Below are 19497 nucleotides of genomic sequence, written 5' to 3' on the forward strand. Positions count from 1 at the left end.
AGATAAAAGTTTGTTTCAAAACCAACTTTTGGTGAAGAATTTTTTCTATGTTTTATAATTTTTCCGAAGATCTATTTAAATTATTAATGAAAATTATGCAATAGCAGCCACTTCAAACAAATTTGAAACTCCTGAGAGCTAATTTCGTAAGGTTCTACCAGAACTATTTTTTTTTCAATTCAATTTTCTTGAGCTTGTCAGATCTAGGAATTTCTAGAGGCGGGGGATGTATTAGCAAATTCTGGAAATCTTTGATGACTATGTTTTAGGTCGAGCAAATTGATTTTTCGAGTTCTCTTTTTCGAGCCATCAAGAACTTACTTTGATAAATTTGCTCCCCTTATCTTTGTATATATTGGCGCCCTAGAAAAATTTAGTGTCGGTCGGTTACTCTGAGCCCTGGGTGGTGCGCAGCTGCTGGTCTGTTGGAGTGCTTCTTCACAACAGCCGTAAAAATTTCAGTGTGAAAAAATTGTTTTGGAAGCATCGACTTTCAGAATTTAAATTTCAATGTTTTTTTTTGGATCTCTTTAACTATTTACCCTGATGCAAAAGGTTGTGATTTTCGTTAATTGGTACAAAATTTGCATATGCTTACCATTGCTTCATTTCTCTATAGGGTGATGATTTCTGTTTAGGTATCATAGGGGTAGTAGTTGAAGAGATTCCGTTGTTCAATTTTTTGATTTATAATTGTGTTATAATTTTCTGATATATTTTGCTCAATTTAAATCCAATTTTTATTTTTGTTTTCAGTAAGCATGTTTTTAGAACAGCAAAACCTCTTTTTCCGGCGATATAATCAATTTTTTCTCGTCCTTCAAAATCGATTTCATAGAGATTATTTACAGTTTATCTACAGATTTTATACAAATTATCTACAGATTGTCTACAGGTTGTTTTTTATACAGATAATCTACATTTTATATACAGATTGTATACATATTATACGCAGGTTATATACATATTTTATACTTTATAAAATCGATTATTTTGACACTAAAATCTTTTTATTTTTGGTGAAAAAAAATCGATCCAATCTGTATAGAATCGATTAACGTTCGTAAAATGGTTGTAGATAAATCGATTGTATGCTTATGTTAATCTGAAGATTTTTCTGTATATAATCAATTTTTATCAATTTTTGTCACTGCAGGGCATCGTCTACCATTCCAACCCTGCCTCTCCTGATATTAAAAATAAAATTCAGTTTTGCTAGAGACTACTTTTGAAGTAGATTTTGATGGCAAGGAAATTGAGAAGCAATGAGCCGATATGTCAATAAATCTACCGCTCATTAAACAATAAATCTATGAGGTAGTCAGTGTTTGGTTCAAGCCGCTACAGGTCAGGATGTGGGATGTGGTTGATCACTATTTCTCTGTTCAGGAATTGCATCATTGCATTACTTTTTGCTTCAAAATAAAGGTAGTCTCAAATTCACATTGTTCAAACAAATATAGTCTGACTTTTTTCGTTTTTTTTTGGCGAAACTACTTGTATGCTTGATTTCCGGTGGCCGATTCAATGTTGTTTTCAATACGTGTACCTGTGATGGAGACTAGTCCTCCCAGAATGCCATTGGTTATGAATGAAATGTCGAAGCTCCGTTTGATGACAAAACTAAAATGAGAGAAATGAAGTTTTCGATTACTGCATTCGAGACTCGACAGTGCTTTATACTCTCGAACAAGTCTAAAAAAATATTGCATTACGGACGCGGTAGTCTGCTAGTTAGTCACCATAATATGGACATATGTCGCTGACTTGGAAGATACTCATGGTCTCAAACAGGGGCGCATCTAAGGACTTTCTCGGAGGGGGGGGGGGGCAGTGTATTTTCAAAAAATGTTCGCAAAATTTCTCATTTTTTCAAGCTCTCCCAAAGCATTAAAAAACCCTGTTTTGGCAAATTTTTTGCGCCGCAGGCGAGTTTTTGAGAAAATAGGCATTTTTAGGCACTTTTGGACAGTTTTGGCTAAAATATCGCGTTTTTTTGTTTGCCCTCACCCTCAAACGAAGTCAGTGAAGCAGTTTTTAGATGTAAAAATTACTGCAATTTGAAGACATGAAACCACAATAAGTAATCTACAAAAACAAGGATCAACAGCGCAATCTCATTTTTTCTTTTTCATAAAGCAAAGAAAATACCCTAAGGTCGCGGTTAACTGGCTCGTCGCATGCAGTATTTAGTGTTACCGTGCAGGTTGCAATTTTTTCTAAATTACTCTGCTACTCCGCCGAATCCGAAACAAGATTAAATATTATGTCTATGGTAGTTAATGTGAAAGAACCTTATATCAAGTTTTTGCGAGTTTTAGTCTTTGTTTTATTGGAAATAAAACAAATAAAATTGAGCAATTTGCACAGTTTCATTATGAACTTTTGCGAGTTGAAAAAAAAATGTCAAAAAAAAAACAAAATCTACTCTAACTTTTATTCGTTTGACTCGATTGAAGTCAGTGTTAAATTAAAGTGGAATTTTTTTTGAGCGGCAATAGAGCAGGTCAAACTTGTGGAGGTGACAGTGGAGACGGCCGGTGTCATAAAAACTTTTGAGTTATGAAAAAAAGCTTTGAAACAATGGGATGAATAAGTATTAGCGATTTTGAAACAACTTATTATCAGGCAAACAAACTGATATAACATCAGCCGAAACTATTTAGGCCGAAAACTCCAGTAAAACAAAACAAAAACCGTAAAAATACACTATCATCGGTAATATAATAACAAATTTCACGAATATAACAAAATGAATTTCAATCAATAACTTTGTAAATAGCTTAAATCAGAAAAAAATCCATAATTTGGAAAGTGAGCTAATAAATTAAAGCCATGTGTCATAATTTTTTTGGACTGTTTTGTATATGCACCAAAAAAGCATACGAACAAATGCACCAAAAATTTTTTATATGCATCAAAAAAATACGAGATACACTAATCATGCATGCTGCAAGATGGGCGTTACCTCGTAGCTAAATGGGCAGAACCACTACCGAGCTTGAATTTATTTTTTGAAGTACGTAGCATTCCACAAATTCTGTTACTAAAGCTGTTCACGGGAAAAAAATTAGTACCCAATTAGGTGAAGGCTTACGCCTTGTACTCGCCTAGCCAAATATGGGAGTTTAAATAAATTCTGAAAAACTAGCACAAAATTTTATTAGAACTTAGCACCAAAGTTCTTCAATGCAACCGATGCATCACTATTAGTGATATTTAATGAAGAGGCGCATTGAGGATATTGACCCTCACACCACGCAAGTTGTCCATTTTTGGCACTACGTTCGACAAAAATAATCGGACCCCATATAAGCTCATTTTAAGTACGCGCGCAACTGCATGTCTCAAAAAACCGCACTTTTGCTGCGTTTCGCAAGAAATATTTGCCTACAACGCATAAGGTGTGACAGAAAAGGGGCTTTGTTGGTGTTTTATGTCGCTGAAAACTGATCGCCACAATAATTCGAATGATTGAAATATTTGACACCCAGAGAGTCATCCTTTGGTACTAAATTACAACATCCAATATCAGCCGACAAATCAGAAATGTTTGTAAAGGCGCCATGGGCCATCATCGACTAACTTTTTTGAGAAACGCGCGCCGAACAACTTGAATTTCGATCCAAACCATCATAAAACGTGCTTTTTTTTGGCGTTTCAGGAGAGCTCAGAAAATATACTAGTTGACCCAGAAAAAGTATTTGTTTGAATTCCCCCATCCTCAGAAAATCCTAGATGCTCGCCTGCCCCTGATTGATGATCCATCTAGTGTCTGTTCGAATATCGAAAGTGACACTAGATAGCAGACCTTGTATCTATGAGATTGAAATGAAGTGAATAAACTGCTGTGCGCTTACCTGACCAGAAAAGAGACAGCTCCAGCCGCAATTGAGGAGTTAATTGTGGTCACTGCAGATCTGAAACACGAATCTGAAGATTGTTTAGCCTATCAAGGTCAAAGTTGGCTGAATTCCATTATTTACATGCGCAGGTTTTCTCAACGACTTTTTAGTTTCATCAAATTTCAGTGGGCTAGTAAAAGTTGTTGTAGAACTCACAAAGCATAGTTTGTTTGGTGAGGAAATCTTTAATGAATTAGAAGAGTGAGAGGACTCACTTGGCAGCCAACTTCCACTTTCCCCCTGCCACCCCGTACGTGCTGCCGCAGTTGAACCCCAGCCACCCCCACCTACACAAGGGCAAAAGTCACATAAGAATATGCACAAGTTCCGTGGTGTTTATAGTCGCCTTTACTCTGGAACAGGTCGCGCTTTTATTTCCAGACTGTCGCAACCGAAACTCAGTATTTGCAAACTTTGCAAACCAAGATGATGCGTCCGGTACCGGCGCGACAAACGAAATGTTAACCGCGCCCGACACCACCCGAAGAATTGATAGTTTTTGGCGCGGATATTCGATCAGTTAAACATGAATGTTTGTTAGAGAAAACAATTAAATCAACCTTCAGTTTGCAACTGCGTTCTCTATCAATATCCAAAAACATGCGAGGGGCACTCTGGAAATTGTTTTTAAGCAGGATTTGATTTTTCAAATTTTTAAAGAACCTATAGATATTGAAAATTCAAATCAGTAATAACGGTTCCTCTTCGTTTTTAGAGATCTAAGTCAAGACAAAGCTGTTGCATTGGAGTCTGAAAAAATGACGTTCAATCTGCTCAACTGATCGAAAAAGCCATCATGTTGATAGTTTTAAAGCAAAAAAAAATCACCCAAGATTTTTGAAAAACTATCAATGAAGTGAACTGACTAAAAGTATATATTTTGAACAAAAGGCAGTATAAGTTTTGTGGGAAATGCGCAATTAATTTTTTTTCTTGTTATCACAAAATGACAGTTTTTTTTCTGAAAAAATTTGAAAAGTTGTAATTCTATAAAATATACTGGGAATGAATTTTAAAGGTATAACTTTCCTTTTTTCAATGAAAAGTTATACCTGCTCTGAATCACAATAAAATTCAATTTGTCGCCAGTCCGATATAAACAAAATTCAATGAAAGTGTTTCAGCGTCATTAAAAAAATGTGTCTGACAATTTTTTGAAAGTTTTCTTTAATTTTGAATATCTTGTGGATGATTGTGGCCGGAACATATGCTGTTTCTCCATTCAAACTCAGAAATGGGAATAAATTACATTAAACTATAACCTTCAATGCGTCAGAGACCTTATACAGGCATCTGACTATCAAGTGGCCTCCCATGCTGCTTCCCTTTACAACGAAAAGGACTCCTTGAATTCGTTTTTGGAACCAAAGAACCCTTGAAGGCAATCGAATGCATCGATTGCCTTCAAGGGTTCTTTGGTTCCAAAAACGAATTCAAGGAGTCCTTTTCGTTGTAAAGGGAAGCAGCATGGGAGGCCACTTGATAGTCAGATGCCTGTATAAGGTCTCTGACGCATTGAAGGTTATAGTTTAATGTAATTTATTCCCATTTCTGAGTTTGAATGGAGAAACAGCATATGTTCCGGCCACAATCATCCACAAGATATTCAAAATTAAAGAAAATTTTCAAAAAATTGTCAGACACATTTTTTTAATGACGCTGAAACACTTTCATTGAATTTTGTTTATATCGGACTGGCGACAAATTGAATTTTATTGTGATTCAGAGCAGGTATAACTTTTCATTCAAAAATGGACAGGATATATATGGCATCTGAAAAAAATTCATACTTTTCGGATGGTTTTGTGAAACTATTGAGGCTTAGAAATTGTCACTAGACTTTGATGGATGATAATTTATTCTGTTCTTTTGATCAATGAAAAACTTCATAGAAGAGTTGAGTCTAGTTTAAAGTTTTTCCTTGCTGGAGTACTCGGAGGTACTAAAGGCGTTATTTCTATACTTAAATAATGAGAAGCAAACATTGAAATGACCATGTAGTACCTCCGAATACCCAGCAAGAAAAAATTTTAAGCTAGACTCAATTCGTCTATGAAGTTTATCGTTGATTAAAAGAATAGAATATTATGATATGTCATGACATTAATCAATTAAACATCGACTTAAATCTTTCAAAGCCACCATTTTTGTGCAAGGCCAGTGGTTCTATGAACACATTTCTATTGATTTCTGTTAAAAATTTGGATGCTAATAAGTTCTATTGAAACCATGGGCGGATCTATGATTTTCTCGAGGGAGAGGCGGATTTTCAAAATTTTTTGAAAATTTGGCAGACCTTTTTTCTTTAAGGCAAAATCATCCTCCACACTCCATATAAAGTACAAAGTGATAGAGTTAGTTCCTAGTAATAAATCAATTATTGCAAATAAAATTTCCTTCAACCAATTTGGAATGATTACTAAGACGGATTAAATCTCGGCGTACGCGTTAATAGTGCGAAAACATATCGCGTTAATTATCGCAAATTGGCCAAAATGGCAATCTTTATACCGCCATAACTCAACGAAAAAAAAACAAAAAAAAATAATCAACTCACCCCCCCCCCCAACCTTACCCCCAACCCCCATTTGCACAAGACTTACTAGTTCGGAAAAAAATTTCATACGTTTTTACGAGCTTAGAAAAGTTACACTCTGATTATTGTTCCGACTTTCGATACGAAAGTAACCGAATATTTGTGCTCGGGGTGGATTTTTTTCTTTAGACAAATTTCGTCTTTTTAACCAGCCATTTTTGACGGAATTTTTGACGGAATTTTTGACGGAATAGTTTAATATGATATGTCATGACATTAATCAATTAAACATCGACTTAAATCTTTCAAGGCCACCATTTTTGTGCAAGGCCAGTGGTTCTATGAACACATTTCTATTGATTTCTATTAAAAATTTGGATGGTAATAAGTTCTATTGAAACCATGGGCGGATCTATGATTTTCTCGAAGGGGAGGCGGATTTTCAAAAAAATTTTGAAAATTTGGCAGATCTTTTTTCTTTAAGGCAAAGTCATCCTCCACACTCCATATAAAGTACAAAGTGATAGAGTTAGTTCCTAGTAATAAATCAATTATTGCAAATAAATTTCCTTCAACCAATTTGGAATGATTACTAAGACGGATTAAATCTCGGCGTACGCGTTAATAGTGCGAAAACATATCGCGTTACTTATCGCAAATTGACCAAAATGGCAATCTTTATACCGCCATAACTCAACGAAAAAAAACAAAAAAAAATAATCAGCTCCCCCCCCCAACCTTACCCCCAACCCCCATTTGCACAAGACTTACTAGTTCGGAAAAAAATTTCATATGTTTTTACGAGCTTAGAAAAGTTACACTCTGATTATTGTTCCGACTTTCGATACGAAAGTAACCGAATATTTGTGCTCGGGGTGGATTTTTTTCTTTAGACAAATTTCGTCTTTTTAACTAGCCATTTTTGACGGAATTTTTGACGGAATAGAATAGTATGATATGTCATGACATTAATCAATTAAACATCGACTTAAATCTTTCAAGGCCACCATTTTTGTGCAAGGCCACTGGTTCTATGAACACATTTCTTTTGATTTCTATTAAAAATTTGGATGGTAAGAAGTTCTATTGAAACCATGGGCGGATCTATGATTTTCTCGAGGGAGAGGCGGATTTTCAAAAATGTGACACGTCGCTCGAATTTTTTTACTCCGCTTATTCGAGAAAGAAAATGGGATCAATTGAGCAATCTCCCCCCAATCTCGCGTGGGGGGGGGGGGGAGATAGATCAATAGGTACTTGAGACATGTTTATAACCACTTGAAAATAGTTTGAATGACATGAAATCATAAAACATATTTTCCAACGACTGTGTAAAGCCAAAATTTACAATATCAAAGCTCAAAAGTTTCATTCAGATTGAAAAAAGAATCAATAAAACAGGCATAAAAAGCGACTTTTTTTCTTTCTTAAAATGACTAAAAGCTTTAGCGTACAATATTAAGGTGCTGCCGAGAACCGTTTTTGCTATTCAGATACAAGACTAGAGCACCAACTCTGGTGAATCGCTTTCCTCGATGAGGCTATGGTCCCTAAAACAAAAATTTGCAAAAAAATTTTTTTTTCATAAATTTCGAATTTTTTTTTCGATACTCATATAAAATAAACTTCAGTCGGTTAATTGATTGCGTGCTGTAAACACATCATCCATCTACTTGCGTTTGCTGACGTCTTTTTGTAGAGTTTTTTCGTTTTTGCTGGGGGGGGGGGAGATAGCTCAATTGGTCATTACGGGGGGGAGATTGCTCAATTGATCCAGAAAATGTTCACTCCGATGCAAAACTTAAAGCAGATGAAAAAAAACTGAAACTTTCAGACCCTGATTTACATTTTTGCAGTAAAACGAAATGAATTTTGTCCAAAACTGAAATTGAAATCAGGCAATATAGAGAGTAAAAACTTTATTTTGCGCTTGATTTTGTCCACTAGTGTATTCGGTCAACTAAAATTAGAATTATTTCACAACTCGACGAAAAGTACTTCAAGTTTTAATGATAAAGTTTTCACAACCTCGGGAACTGAAGTGGATTCATTCAGGTTCATATAGCTAAAAAATCATGCCTCAGATTGAAATTAAAGGCTCGCCATAAAATTAATGAGCTCTCATTGAAACAGGTAAAATGGTGTTGTGTTTTAGCACTTCACTTGAATCCATAGTGACGAGCACTGCAAAATTAATGGAATCACTAATTGAGAAAGAAAAAGGGCTAGGGTGGGTGGAGTCAGAGAATTGTATTCATTTTCTGAAAAATTAAGTTGGATCCTGAACATTTTTTAAAGCATGTTTTTTTGAACATTTTGCGAAAGCCATATGTTTACTACTCTGGTGCTAAATGAGAGAATTAGAGTATTTGCCTTCGTCACTTGCATTTGGTTACAAACATAACCCAAGAACTTTGAGAAGAATTTGAAAAAATGTATATATAATTGGTTTATGGAAAAATGCTAGTCGTAGAGTTTCCACATCTGAAAAACATCTAATTATTGACCTTTCATACAGTTTCTAAACTATTGAAGTTGCTAAAAAATTGTATGAATAACTTTTTTTCCGTATACAGAAATTGAATGACTAGCATTTTTGGTCAACACGTAAAATTATGAAAAATGAAGAGCTATTTGAAATTTGTTGTTCCGACCATTGAACTTTGTATTCGGGCGTGTTTTAGTTATTTTTTCCTTTTGATTTCCAGGCAAAATCAGGCAACACAAATAATCATTGGACTTGGTTGAGTGATATATCATAACAAAGCCGTTTTAGTCATGATCCGAACCACATTTAAAAATTCCCACAAATTTTTCCTAGTGTCAAGAAAAATTGGTTTAAAAATAAAGGCGACCTAGCAGGCTTAAAATAACTTATTTATGCTTATTATAAGCCACGAAAACTTAGTTTTAGTCAAGTATAAGTAATTTTTGCATTTTTTCAGCGAAAATTTTGGAACCAAAAACTTCAAAATTTTGAAACAAATTATAGAAGTTTTTTCATTTCTGTAACAACTTTTTTATTTTCATTTTTTTGATCATATTTTTTTGATCAACCCCAAGAGATTTGAAACACCCATTTTAACTAAATAATTTTTTAAGCAAAGTGATCAGACTTGTGTTTATTCTATAGGTTCAGCAATATAACGCAAACGTAGCAAAACAAGACTGCTCGTATCAGGGCCAAGCTCTGAATGTTCCAAATGCCTTTTAAGGTCTATGGAGTAGTATTAACTTGAAAAAATTAAGTGTAATGTACATTATGAGGCCAAACTGTGCATTTCGGGAATTGTAAGCGGATTCCGCAAGAAGGACGCTCCCTTTGTTCCTCTTTTGTTCTTTCATTTCCTTTGATCGTTCCAACAAAAATCTAACATGTTTCAAGACATGTCTCTGGAATCCAGGAACGTAAAGATGCAAAACTGTGCGCCTATCCAGTGTACAGTTTGGCCTCGTAATGAAATAAATTGAAAAGAAAAAATTATAATTTGAGAATTTTTGTGAAACTCATCCCCCCACACGTCTCATAAAGTAATAAGTGATAGACTTTGCTCCTATTAACAAATCAATTGTAGCAAATAAGCTTCCATCAACCAATGTGGAACGATTTCTAAGACGGGTTAACTCTCCGGTTACCCTTTAATAACGCGAAATATATCGCGCGTTCATTGTCCAAAAGTGGCCAAAATGACCATTTTTAAACCCCCGTAACTCAACGAAAACTAATCACTGATCAAATATATATTTTTTCAAGTTTAAGCTTAAACAACAATACTTTTTGAATGATTTTTAAAAAAATCAGCCAAAAATGGCTAGTTGAAAAGTCGAAATTTGTCTGAAGAAAAAACCACCCCGAGCACAAATATTCCGTTACTTTCGTTACGAAAGTTAGAACAATTAAAAAGAAGATAAAAACAGCCGCAAATGTGCGGATTCTTTGAGTTATATACCGAAAAAATATATCACATGAATGAATTTGCATTCATTCGTAAATGTTAGATAACTTGCGTAAATGTTACATTATTGTGTAGTCTTATTTGTACCAACGTTCATTTGTACCAAAATGAAAAATCGGTCCCATTTCTACCAAAATTATTCAAATCAATTTCTAATTGGTCGAATTGTGAGTCAACGAATTATTACATTAATTTTCTACTGTTCAAAGAGAAGAAAACTAAACAGCAGAATAGGGACCGCCGCACTCGCGCCAACGTGTTGCGAGCTTGCCAACAGAGCCAAGAGCTTAAAGTATACGGCTTAATAGTCTTAGGCCAATTGAATATTTTTGGTACTAACGCGATTGAGACTTTATTTTGGTACAAATGGGACTGATTTATCATTTTGGTACTTGTGAATACTCACCGTCTACAGGAAACATCCAATATGTCAAACAACTGCTACGTCAAATATTCAGTAATAAATGGAAACAAGACTGCTCGTATCAGGGCGAAGCCCTGAAAGTTCCGATTACCTTTTAAGGTTTATGGAGCAGCAGTAAAAACATTAAAAAAATTAAATGAAATAAAATAAAATGAAAGATTTTTTTTCTTAAATTTTAATGTTTTTTATACAAATCATCCCCCACACGCCATTTAAAGTACAAAAAGATAGATTTCGTTCCTGGTAACAAATCAATTATGGCAAATAAGCTTCGTTCAACCAATTTGGAACGATTTATAAGACGGATTAAATCTCCGCTTACGCGTTAATAGCGCGGAATATATCGCGCGTTAATTGTCCCAAATTGGTCAAAATGCCCAAAATGGCACTCTTTAAACCCTCATATTTTTACGAAAAAAGGTCACAGGTGAAATATTTTTTCAATTTTAAGCTCAGGACAACAATACCTTTTGAATGATATAAAAAAGTTCCGTCAAAAATGGCTTGTTAAAAAGTCGAAATTTGTCTGAAGAAAAAAAACCACCCCGAGCACAAATATTAATTTGGAAAAAGTACGGATGTTTGCTCTATTAAAGATATTTTTCGGATGTTTGCAACTTTTTTTGGTTTTTCTGATGTTTGACATATCGCATCATTGCAAGGTCACACTTGATACATGTGTGAAATACTGAAATTGTTTGCGAGTAGAATGCACATATATTGTTTATACGATGAACTGATTTGAGAGAGAGTTTTCCTGAAATTGTTTATTTCTAATGTTAGATTGAAAAAAGATAGTTTCTGTACAAAAATTATTAGGCAATTGTACAAGCTCTTTTTAGTTGGGAATTTTTGTTGGGTACAATTTGGTGTTCCTTGAAGTTCTTCATTTCCAAGGATCAGTTATTTTTTTGCAAGTTTTTTCATCATAATTAGAATAAACATTTTTCTCATGTGTGAAATCGAAATTACATTCTTTAAATTCATAGCTGGTGCTAGAATTTTCATTGAAATGAAACATTTTTTGTTGATAAACGTAGTTTTGTTACTTTGCCGGCCGGCTAAGTTGCAAGTTTTTTTTTCACACTGAAGAATAAATAGCAGAAGGCAAGGAGGTATGGGCAAGTGACTGACCAGAGCATGAAGAGTCCTAGGACGGCGTTGATGGGATTTCCCATCTGTTCGAACTTGTGCTTGCAGCTGGAGTCGAACCTGCCCGTCCTGGGTCCGAGGAGGAAGGCGGCCACCAGAGATGTAACTCCGCCCACCAGGTGCACAGCGCCACTGCCTGCTCACAAACAACAACAACAATAATCGGCACACTTCTCAAAAACAGGTTCAATCACTTGATTTCACCTAGCTAATTGGGTTTGATTACAACTTAAATTCTTAATTAAATTGTTTTATTATTTCTTTGTTTTGCATATACTGTTTGATTCATGGACTAGTTGACGATTAACAATTTAGTTCATAATCAATTCAACTTTTGAGCTCTTTGCATTTTCAGTTCAAAGAGTTTGTAAAAATTGAAGAAGCTGATGAAGTTATAAGCATTTAGGGGTACCAGAGAGCTAATGCTTCTTTGTAGTAGCACTATGGTCACGTAACAAAAATTTCAAAAGCCAAAACTTCAATTTTAACAGCAGGTTTTGATAAGGTTTTCATGGGTTTTCAAGTGTTAACACTGACGCTGGCGACCGCTGTCTCTTTGCAAAAACGTGAACAATGCCAAGAGTCTTGAAAGAAAATTGCAGAAATACTCCGGAATTTTTCAGGGTCGAAGCTACAATGAATTTTATTTACCGTGATATTAGTACATATTGTGATACAGCGGCGGACTTATGGGGGGGGGGGGGTGCACGCCTCCCCCTGGGAACTCGACTCCTTGCCGACCTAAAGAGTCTTCTTTAGTACTATTTGAAGACATCCACTTTTGGCTAGTCGAAATTGTTTTGAAGGTGCGTTTGGCGCCTGTATATACTCTAATTGTGACGAGGAATTTTTCAGATACTGACTTTGCTAAATCATCTTGCTTGCGGGAAAAATCAAAAAGTTAACTTAAAAGGACTCGAAAAAATTTTATTGAAAAAAAAAAAGCTTTTTATAGCATCCGAGCAAATTTTACCCCCGGGTTGTTAAAAAATGCTTGTAATCACCAGCGGATTTAGGAGGGGGCAATACGAAAGCGGTTTCAATTTTATAATGAATTCGTTTTTTTTGTTTTCTCGCACGTGTAATAATTTTCTTAATACAGTGCTGATTTAAATTATCCGGAATAAACGAACAAAACTTGAATTTTCAAACGCGTTTTTCTCAAATTGGGTTAAGATTAGAGAAAAAGTGAAGAGAACAAAAGTTGCTTAGAATTTCACCAGAATTAATATGATGTTATTTTTTCTCCGAAATTCACAACCAAATTTTTACCCCAAAAATGGGTCATTTCGGCTTTTTTCAATTAATCAAGAATTACGCTGAAACTATTTTGTTAATTGATAAAAATATTATATCATTAGAAGCCTCTTACGCAGCCCAACAAAGTTTAAGAAGGGTTATTTCTCCAAAAATTTGCGCAAATTGTGTAAAAAGTTTGTTTTTAAGCAAAGATTCTGGGTTTTATATAGTAAAAATCACATTTATTGATTATCAAGTGAAAATTTTTTCTCTTATACTGGTTTTTGGAGATTTATCCTTTCTTAAACTTTGTTGGGCTGCGTAAGAGGCTTCTAATGATATAATATTCTTATCAATTAACAAAGTAGTTTCAGCGTAATTCTTGATTAATTGAAAAAAGCCAAAATAACCCATTTTTGGGGTTAAAATTTGGTTGAGAATTTCGGAGAAAAAATGGCATCATATTAATTCTGGTGAAATTCTAAGCAACTTTTGTTCTCTTCACTTTTTTGTCTAATCTTAACCCAATTTGAGAAAAACGCGTTTGAAAATTCAAGTTTTGTTCGTTTTGTCCGGATAATTTAAATCAGCACTGTAGAATATGCATTAGTGAATGTAAGTAATAGTGAATTCACGATGTGGGAGAGATTTGCCGGAAGTTTTCTCCCAGATATGCAAGTTTTTTTAATTTTTTTTTTTTGATATAACACCCTTTCCAGTACTCCTCCCCCCCCCCCCCCCCCCCCCCCTTAAGATTATGATTAGGACATTGCTGATATCTAAAGAGTTGAGAAGATCTCCTGCAGAAAATTAAGAAACTGAGGTTGCAGTCTTAAAAAAAATTTTTTTCTCAGGTTTTCTTCTCTGTTCGCAGATTGCACGGCTTATTAGATGGGCTTTAATGTAATTTGTGTCGCATTTGAAAAAATTTTTTCCAAAAACTGTTTGTCATACAATTTTCATCAATGAAAAAATTTTAGTCATACAATTTCCATTTATGGCAAAAAAGTTTGTCATACAATTTGCATTTATGAGAATTGTATGATAAGCATTTTTGGTCAACCCGGGTATCGTTTCAAAATAGTCTTAGTAAACTTACTATTTTAACTCTTCGAACCTTTCACTATTTTTAAACTAGCCATAAAATAAAAGTCAACTACAACATATTTGCATTGTTGCCTAGCGATCTCAGCTATTTTTATTTTTTTAAACGTGGCGTAGTCAAACGAGTCAAATCTTCTTAGAATTTTTTGAATCAACACCGAATGGTAAACATAGATATTGGGGCAAATGGTCGGAGACATTTTGAAGCGACCGGGGATCAGGTCCTACGAGTCGCAAGAGATGAACGAAAGAAGCCGGCTAACTTATCTACAACCAAGAAGTTCGCAGACGAAAAACAGAAAATAACGCAAAGCACATTGAACTACAGACAGGGAATAACTGCAAAAAGTTCATTTAAACTGAAAAACTTGATTTAACATAATTGAAAGAAGTACAAAAAAGTTTTGCCATCAAAAACTCCAACAAAAGCGTGTTTTGGATAGAATTTTTGCAGAGTTTTGTGAATTGTTTATGTAAACTTTTGCTCTAAAAAGTTTAAAAAGAAACATCTCACTTCTTGAGCTGCCTGAGACCAAAAATGTAATAAATGGGGTCACAAAGTTCATTCTGCTGAGCACCGTAGAAGCTCAGCCAAAAACAACGCGAACAAGGTAGACCAAAATCTCATCAGCCCGGCCAACATTTCCGACGGAATAATATTCATGACAACCCCGAAGTTGGGGTAAGTCTTGACAACTTTCTGGTTCTAACAGTAGACAGTGAAAGCAAAGTAACTGCTGCCAGGAACCGTAATGAAAAAACTTGGTTAAAAAACCTTATAATTATTATCCATAGAACTCCGGTGGGTTAAAAACTGGGTTAAAAAAACTTATAATTATTATCCATGGATTTCCGGTGGGGGAAGCTATGAAAATCTAATTCAAACCCCTGAAAATTTAGTTTTATTAGGGTTTTGGTTAAAAAAACAGTGAAATGAAGTGTTAGTTAAACTGCGATGAATTGAAAAAAAAGTAGAGACAAAAAATATAAATTTTATTCTGAAATGTAACATTTTATGAAACGTAATTCGTAGCAACTGCACTAAACAGGAAATGAGATAATTTTGAACAAAATTGTAAATTTCAAGAATAACCCCTCGAAAAAATCCATTATAATTGATTATAATTGATTAAAAATGGATTATTTTGCCTCGAAAACAAGTTTCATTTTCTTTCAAAAATAATCGATCATAATCGATTATATTCGGATTTTATTGATTAGAAGAATAGTTTCATTATAATCCATTTTAATCGATGATAATCGATTATTATCGAAATTTATTGAGACAGACCACGAAAATTCAATATAATCGATTACTATCCATGGAACTTCGGTGCGGGAGTGCTACTATATTTCAAGGTTGATTGAAACGTGTGTTGTTGAGTTCAATTGACATTTCATGCCTGCCAAAAACGCAACGGTTTTTTGGGATTGCCAACTGTTGTTCATAAGTAATCTGAATGAATTTATTCAAACTTTCCGCTTCTCGTTATGAAGAATTAGTGTCTGCGTAATTTTTTTTAGCCCTTCGAACCTTTTACTTCTTTTAAGTTGGTCTTAGTTCAAAAATCAACTGCACCGTCTTTGTATCGTCATTGGATATATTTTCATCTGGAGAATAAAAAATTAGGAGATCAAGTGACAATTGTTTCTTGGGACGAAGGAATATTTTGTCATCGGATATATTTTCACCTAGAGAACAAAAAATTAGGAGATCAAGTGACAATCCATTTTAATGGAAACGGTAGCAGCATTGGAAGACAAGTTGACATTTTGTATTGTATGAAGCATGGTGCCGATTTGCCCGGGTTGAGGTGCTCGGCTCATGATTCAACCGAAACAGCCAAACGATGTCCGTTTTTGACTTTTTCAGTAGAACGATGTCCGTTTTCGACTTTGTTCGACTATAGCGGGCATTGTTCGACCTTACTCGATTTTGTTTGACTTGGCCGGAAATTGATCGACTTTGTTCGATTTAATTCGACTTTATCGGAAATTGTTTATTTTTTAGATAAACCGCTCAAAACCGTTCAAATCTTGCGCGGTTTTTGAGCGGTTGTTTTAGAAAAACCGTTCAAAAACAGCTCAAACCGCTCACTTTGAAGCAAGATTTTGAGCGTAATTGTCTAAAAAAAACCGCTCAAGCCGCTCAAATCTTGCTTCAAATAAGGTGAAAAATCTCGCTCGGGAAGTAAGGGAAGTCAAAATTGGTAGAGGCAAACAGCCAATACAAGTTATAATATGAAACAAGAACTAGTGGATGGGGAAGAAGAACAGCACTTCGTTGCAGCCGAGTTGTAAGTAATGAATCGTTATGACCGGTTTTATTAGTTTCAAAAACAGTACTGAATCAGTACTGGAACAGTACTGCAATTTTCTGCCCTGATTTTAACAACTATCAATGCTATCATGCACTTGCCCAGTACTGTTACAGTACTGATTAAATAATGTTGCAGTTTTGAAATAGCGCTGATTTTCACTGGCAGACCAATCCGCAAAGGAACAATCTTTGCTCGGGCAAAAAAAATGGTGTGGAACATTTGGAATGCCATTTTCAAATATTGAATTTCAATAGCTTCATCAAGTCAAGTAAGCGCAGTCAATCAAGGCTACGAAATAGTTTCCAAAAACAAAACAAAAATATCAAAAATTTCAGGTTCCCATTATGAAAACATTTATTGATCATTTATTGATTTATTAATTTTCGACTCCATTGACAAGGAAAGAGATGCGAGTCTTCGCCATCAGCCCAGTGATAGATGGGAATGGGAATGAAAACAAAATATATCTGAAAGTCAAAAACCACCATCTCATTAAAGAAAAATCACTTTCCAAAATCGTTGTGCGAACCCTGCGTTTTTTGCCCAGAAAGATTTAATGATGGTGTAAATTTCAGATAGAAAAAATTAGGGCTGCAATGCAATAAGTTAGTCGGAGATATTGAACTAGAAGTCAACCAAAGGTGACAGACAACTCCGAAGGTTAATTACCACTTAGCACCAGAATTTACGCAATTGATTGAAAGCATTGAAACGAGATACTTGAAACTGAAATGGACTGTGAACTAATTTAATAACTATGACATACCCCTTCTTGTGGAGATGGGAAAAAATAAAATTAAAGTACTGAAAAATTTTCAGAATTAATGACAAGAGTTTTTAGCTAATGTTTGAGTTTTAAAAATGATAATGGTTTAACCGAAAAATTTAGCTTTCGACCGCTATACGGTCTGTCCTCTCCATGGACTACTACTTTTAAAAGTTTGAATTGAGGGCTTTTGGTAGGTATTTTAAGCATCTTCCTTTTCTCATTCACCTAATTCTCTCCCCTCTCCGGGTTGTTGGATATGGTCGATTGAGACAGACCCCATTTTGTTTACCGCCGTTCACTTCCTCTCGCTTCGCCTTGATGTCATTTTGTCCTACGAACTTGCTAGTGCCTGACTCGATTGAGATAACAGTCTCTGCCTTCTTACTCGCATTTTTGCGTTTTCTTTCGAAAATTCCGCTGTTCCCAATGCCGCAGGCTCGCTCTGCCCAATTTTCGCATGCTCCGTTTCCTTTTTATTTCGTTCTTCCGTCTTTCTTGCGATTGTACACTCTGTAACCGTATCGTGGTCGCTTGGTAGAACTCACTTGGCCTGGATGGCCGTTTTCGTTCCGAGAGTCGCTTGCTCTTCTGCTTCTGTGTTAGGCCTGTACGCTTGCTCAACTGGATTTCCGTTGCTTGCTTCCATCTCCACCGGTGAACTTGTTTCCGGGGCCCTAACTGCTCCTCGTGCTGGCATTCTTCTTGCTGCTAGCGGCATGTCGTCCTGGTTGTCAATTTCAAATTGGTTTCTGTGGTCGATTCGTCTAGCGTTTTGCGTTGGTAGGCTGCTGCTCGTGGTCTTATTCGGTTTTTCGAACTCGATTGTCTCTCGGCCATGATTTTGTCTTCAAGTTCTGTGGCGTAGGTGGGGCGTTAATGGCTCTGGGGGCTCTTTTCTTAGATGTAGTGACTTTTGGCAACCCCACTCTTGACCTCTCAAGAACAGCATTGTTATTCAATCTAGCTGTGAGCGCAATTTTTGACACTATCTTGGACTTAGGTAGTTTACGTTTATGTTTCTATCCCTCGCCCTTTGCAGAACGATCTCCGGTGACAAGGTCGACGCCGATGATCCCCCTTCTAGCCCGATTGCCAATTCTCCGTTCTGTTTATTCAGCTGGTCTTCCGCCAGTCTTATCGGGTGGTGTCTGTTCTTGATATTGTGGACATTATCAGATCAGACCTTCCAGTTCGTATCTGCCGGGTGAGGCATCCTTTGCGCCACTGGGTCTCGTTCATCTAAACAAGAATAGTTTGAACGTTTTACTCTAGCCTAGTTTAGATTCATTAGTGACGGCTTCCTTGAAACCTATTTGGCTCCCGACCGCAGTGAGCTTCAAATGGCGATGATTTTAGCGTGGCATTTTTTGAAAAATTTAGAACTCAGAGAACCTTTTCAGGCATTTTCTCCATTGGTTTCGGTTTTTTTTCTCGAGCGATAATAAACTCTGAGTTCTTCAAACTATCAATTGTTCGTTTGACGCATCCCGTTGTTCGGAGATTGTTCAGAGGTGATGGGATTATCTCAATTCCATTTCGTTACAACAGTATTTAACATCTTTCGAAAATTGTCCCTTGATCGAGATGGATCTGTCACTGTTCGCTCTGGGTGTTTAGATAATTTTTCAGAGATTTTAAGGTTTTATCATACTCATTTGAACTACAAATCATGACCAATGGCCATTTTGAGAACCGGTCTACCGCTAGAAGAAGATAATTTTTGGATTCATTTCGGCAGTTGATCAGCCCCCAGAAATCTAACTGCATTGATTCTTTTGGTTTTTTTGATTCGGTTATTTTCCCCACGTTCAATTTGAGCACAATTTTCTCAAGTTCATACCGGCTAGTGCACACTCTCGACAATTTTCCGCTATTGATGCAAAGCTGCGATATATGTACGCTTACAATATATATTTTTGGCCGCCTAGTTTATGTGGGACACTCCATGATGATAATAGTGTTATCTATAGTTCACCGCTACATATATGGATTTCAGAGTCACCAGCTTCTCGTCCATCTCGCCTTTTCTCGTCACCAGATTCTCGTCTTTTAATTGAAAATCATGAGTCTACCGCGCGTTAAACTCGCGCA

At 35.7% G+C, this 19497-nt stretch overlaps 1 protein-coding gene across 3 annotated transcripts in view; it reads right to left on the reverse strand.

Moving 5' to 3' along the window:
- LOC134843822 (putative ammonium transporter 3) overlaps positions 1 to 19497 on the reverse strand; it is a 56408-nt gene that overhangs the window by 22718 nt on the left and 14193 nt on the right. For all 3 annotated transcript variants that reach the window (XM_063860112.1, XM_063860111.1, XM_063860110.1), the window contains 4 exons: positions 11956 to 12109; positions 4121 to 4192; positions 3861 to 3920; positions 1550 to 1623 (listed from right to left, as the gene is read on the reverse strand). In XM_063860112.1, the coding sequence (XP_063716182.1) occupies positions 1550 to 1623; positions 3861 to 3920; positions 4121 to 4192; positions 11956 to 12109 (360 nt within the window). The remainder of the gene's footprint in view (positions 1 to 1549; positions 1624 to 3860; positions 3921 to 4120; positions 4193 to 11955; positions 12110 to 19497) is intronic.

The sequence above is a fragment of the Symsagittifera roscoffensis genome, chromosome 4, assembly GCF_963678635.1.
Source record: "Symsagittifera roscoffensis chromosome 4, txSymRosc1.1, whole genome shotgun sequence".
Taxonomy (NCBI): Eukaryota; Metazoa; Xenacoelomorpha; order Acoela; family Convolutidae; genus Symsagittifera; species Symsagittifera roscoffensis.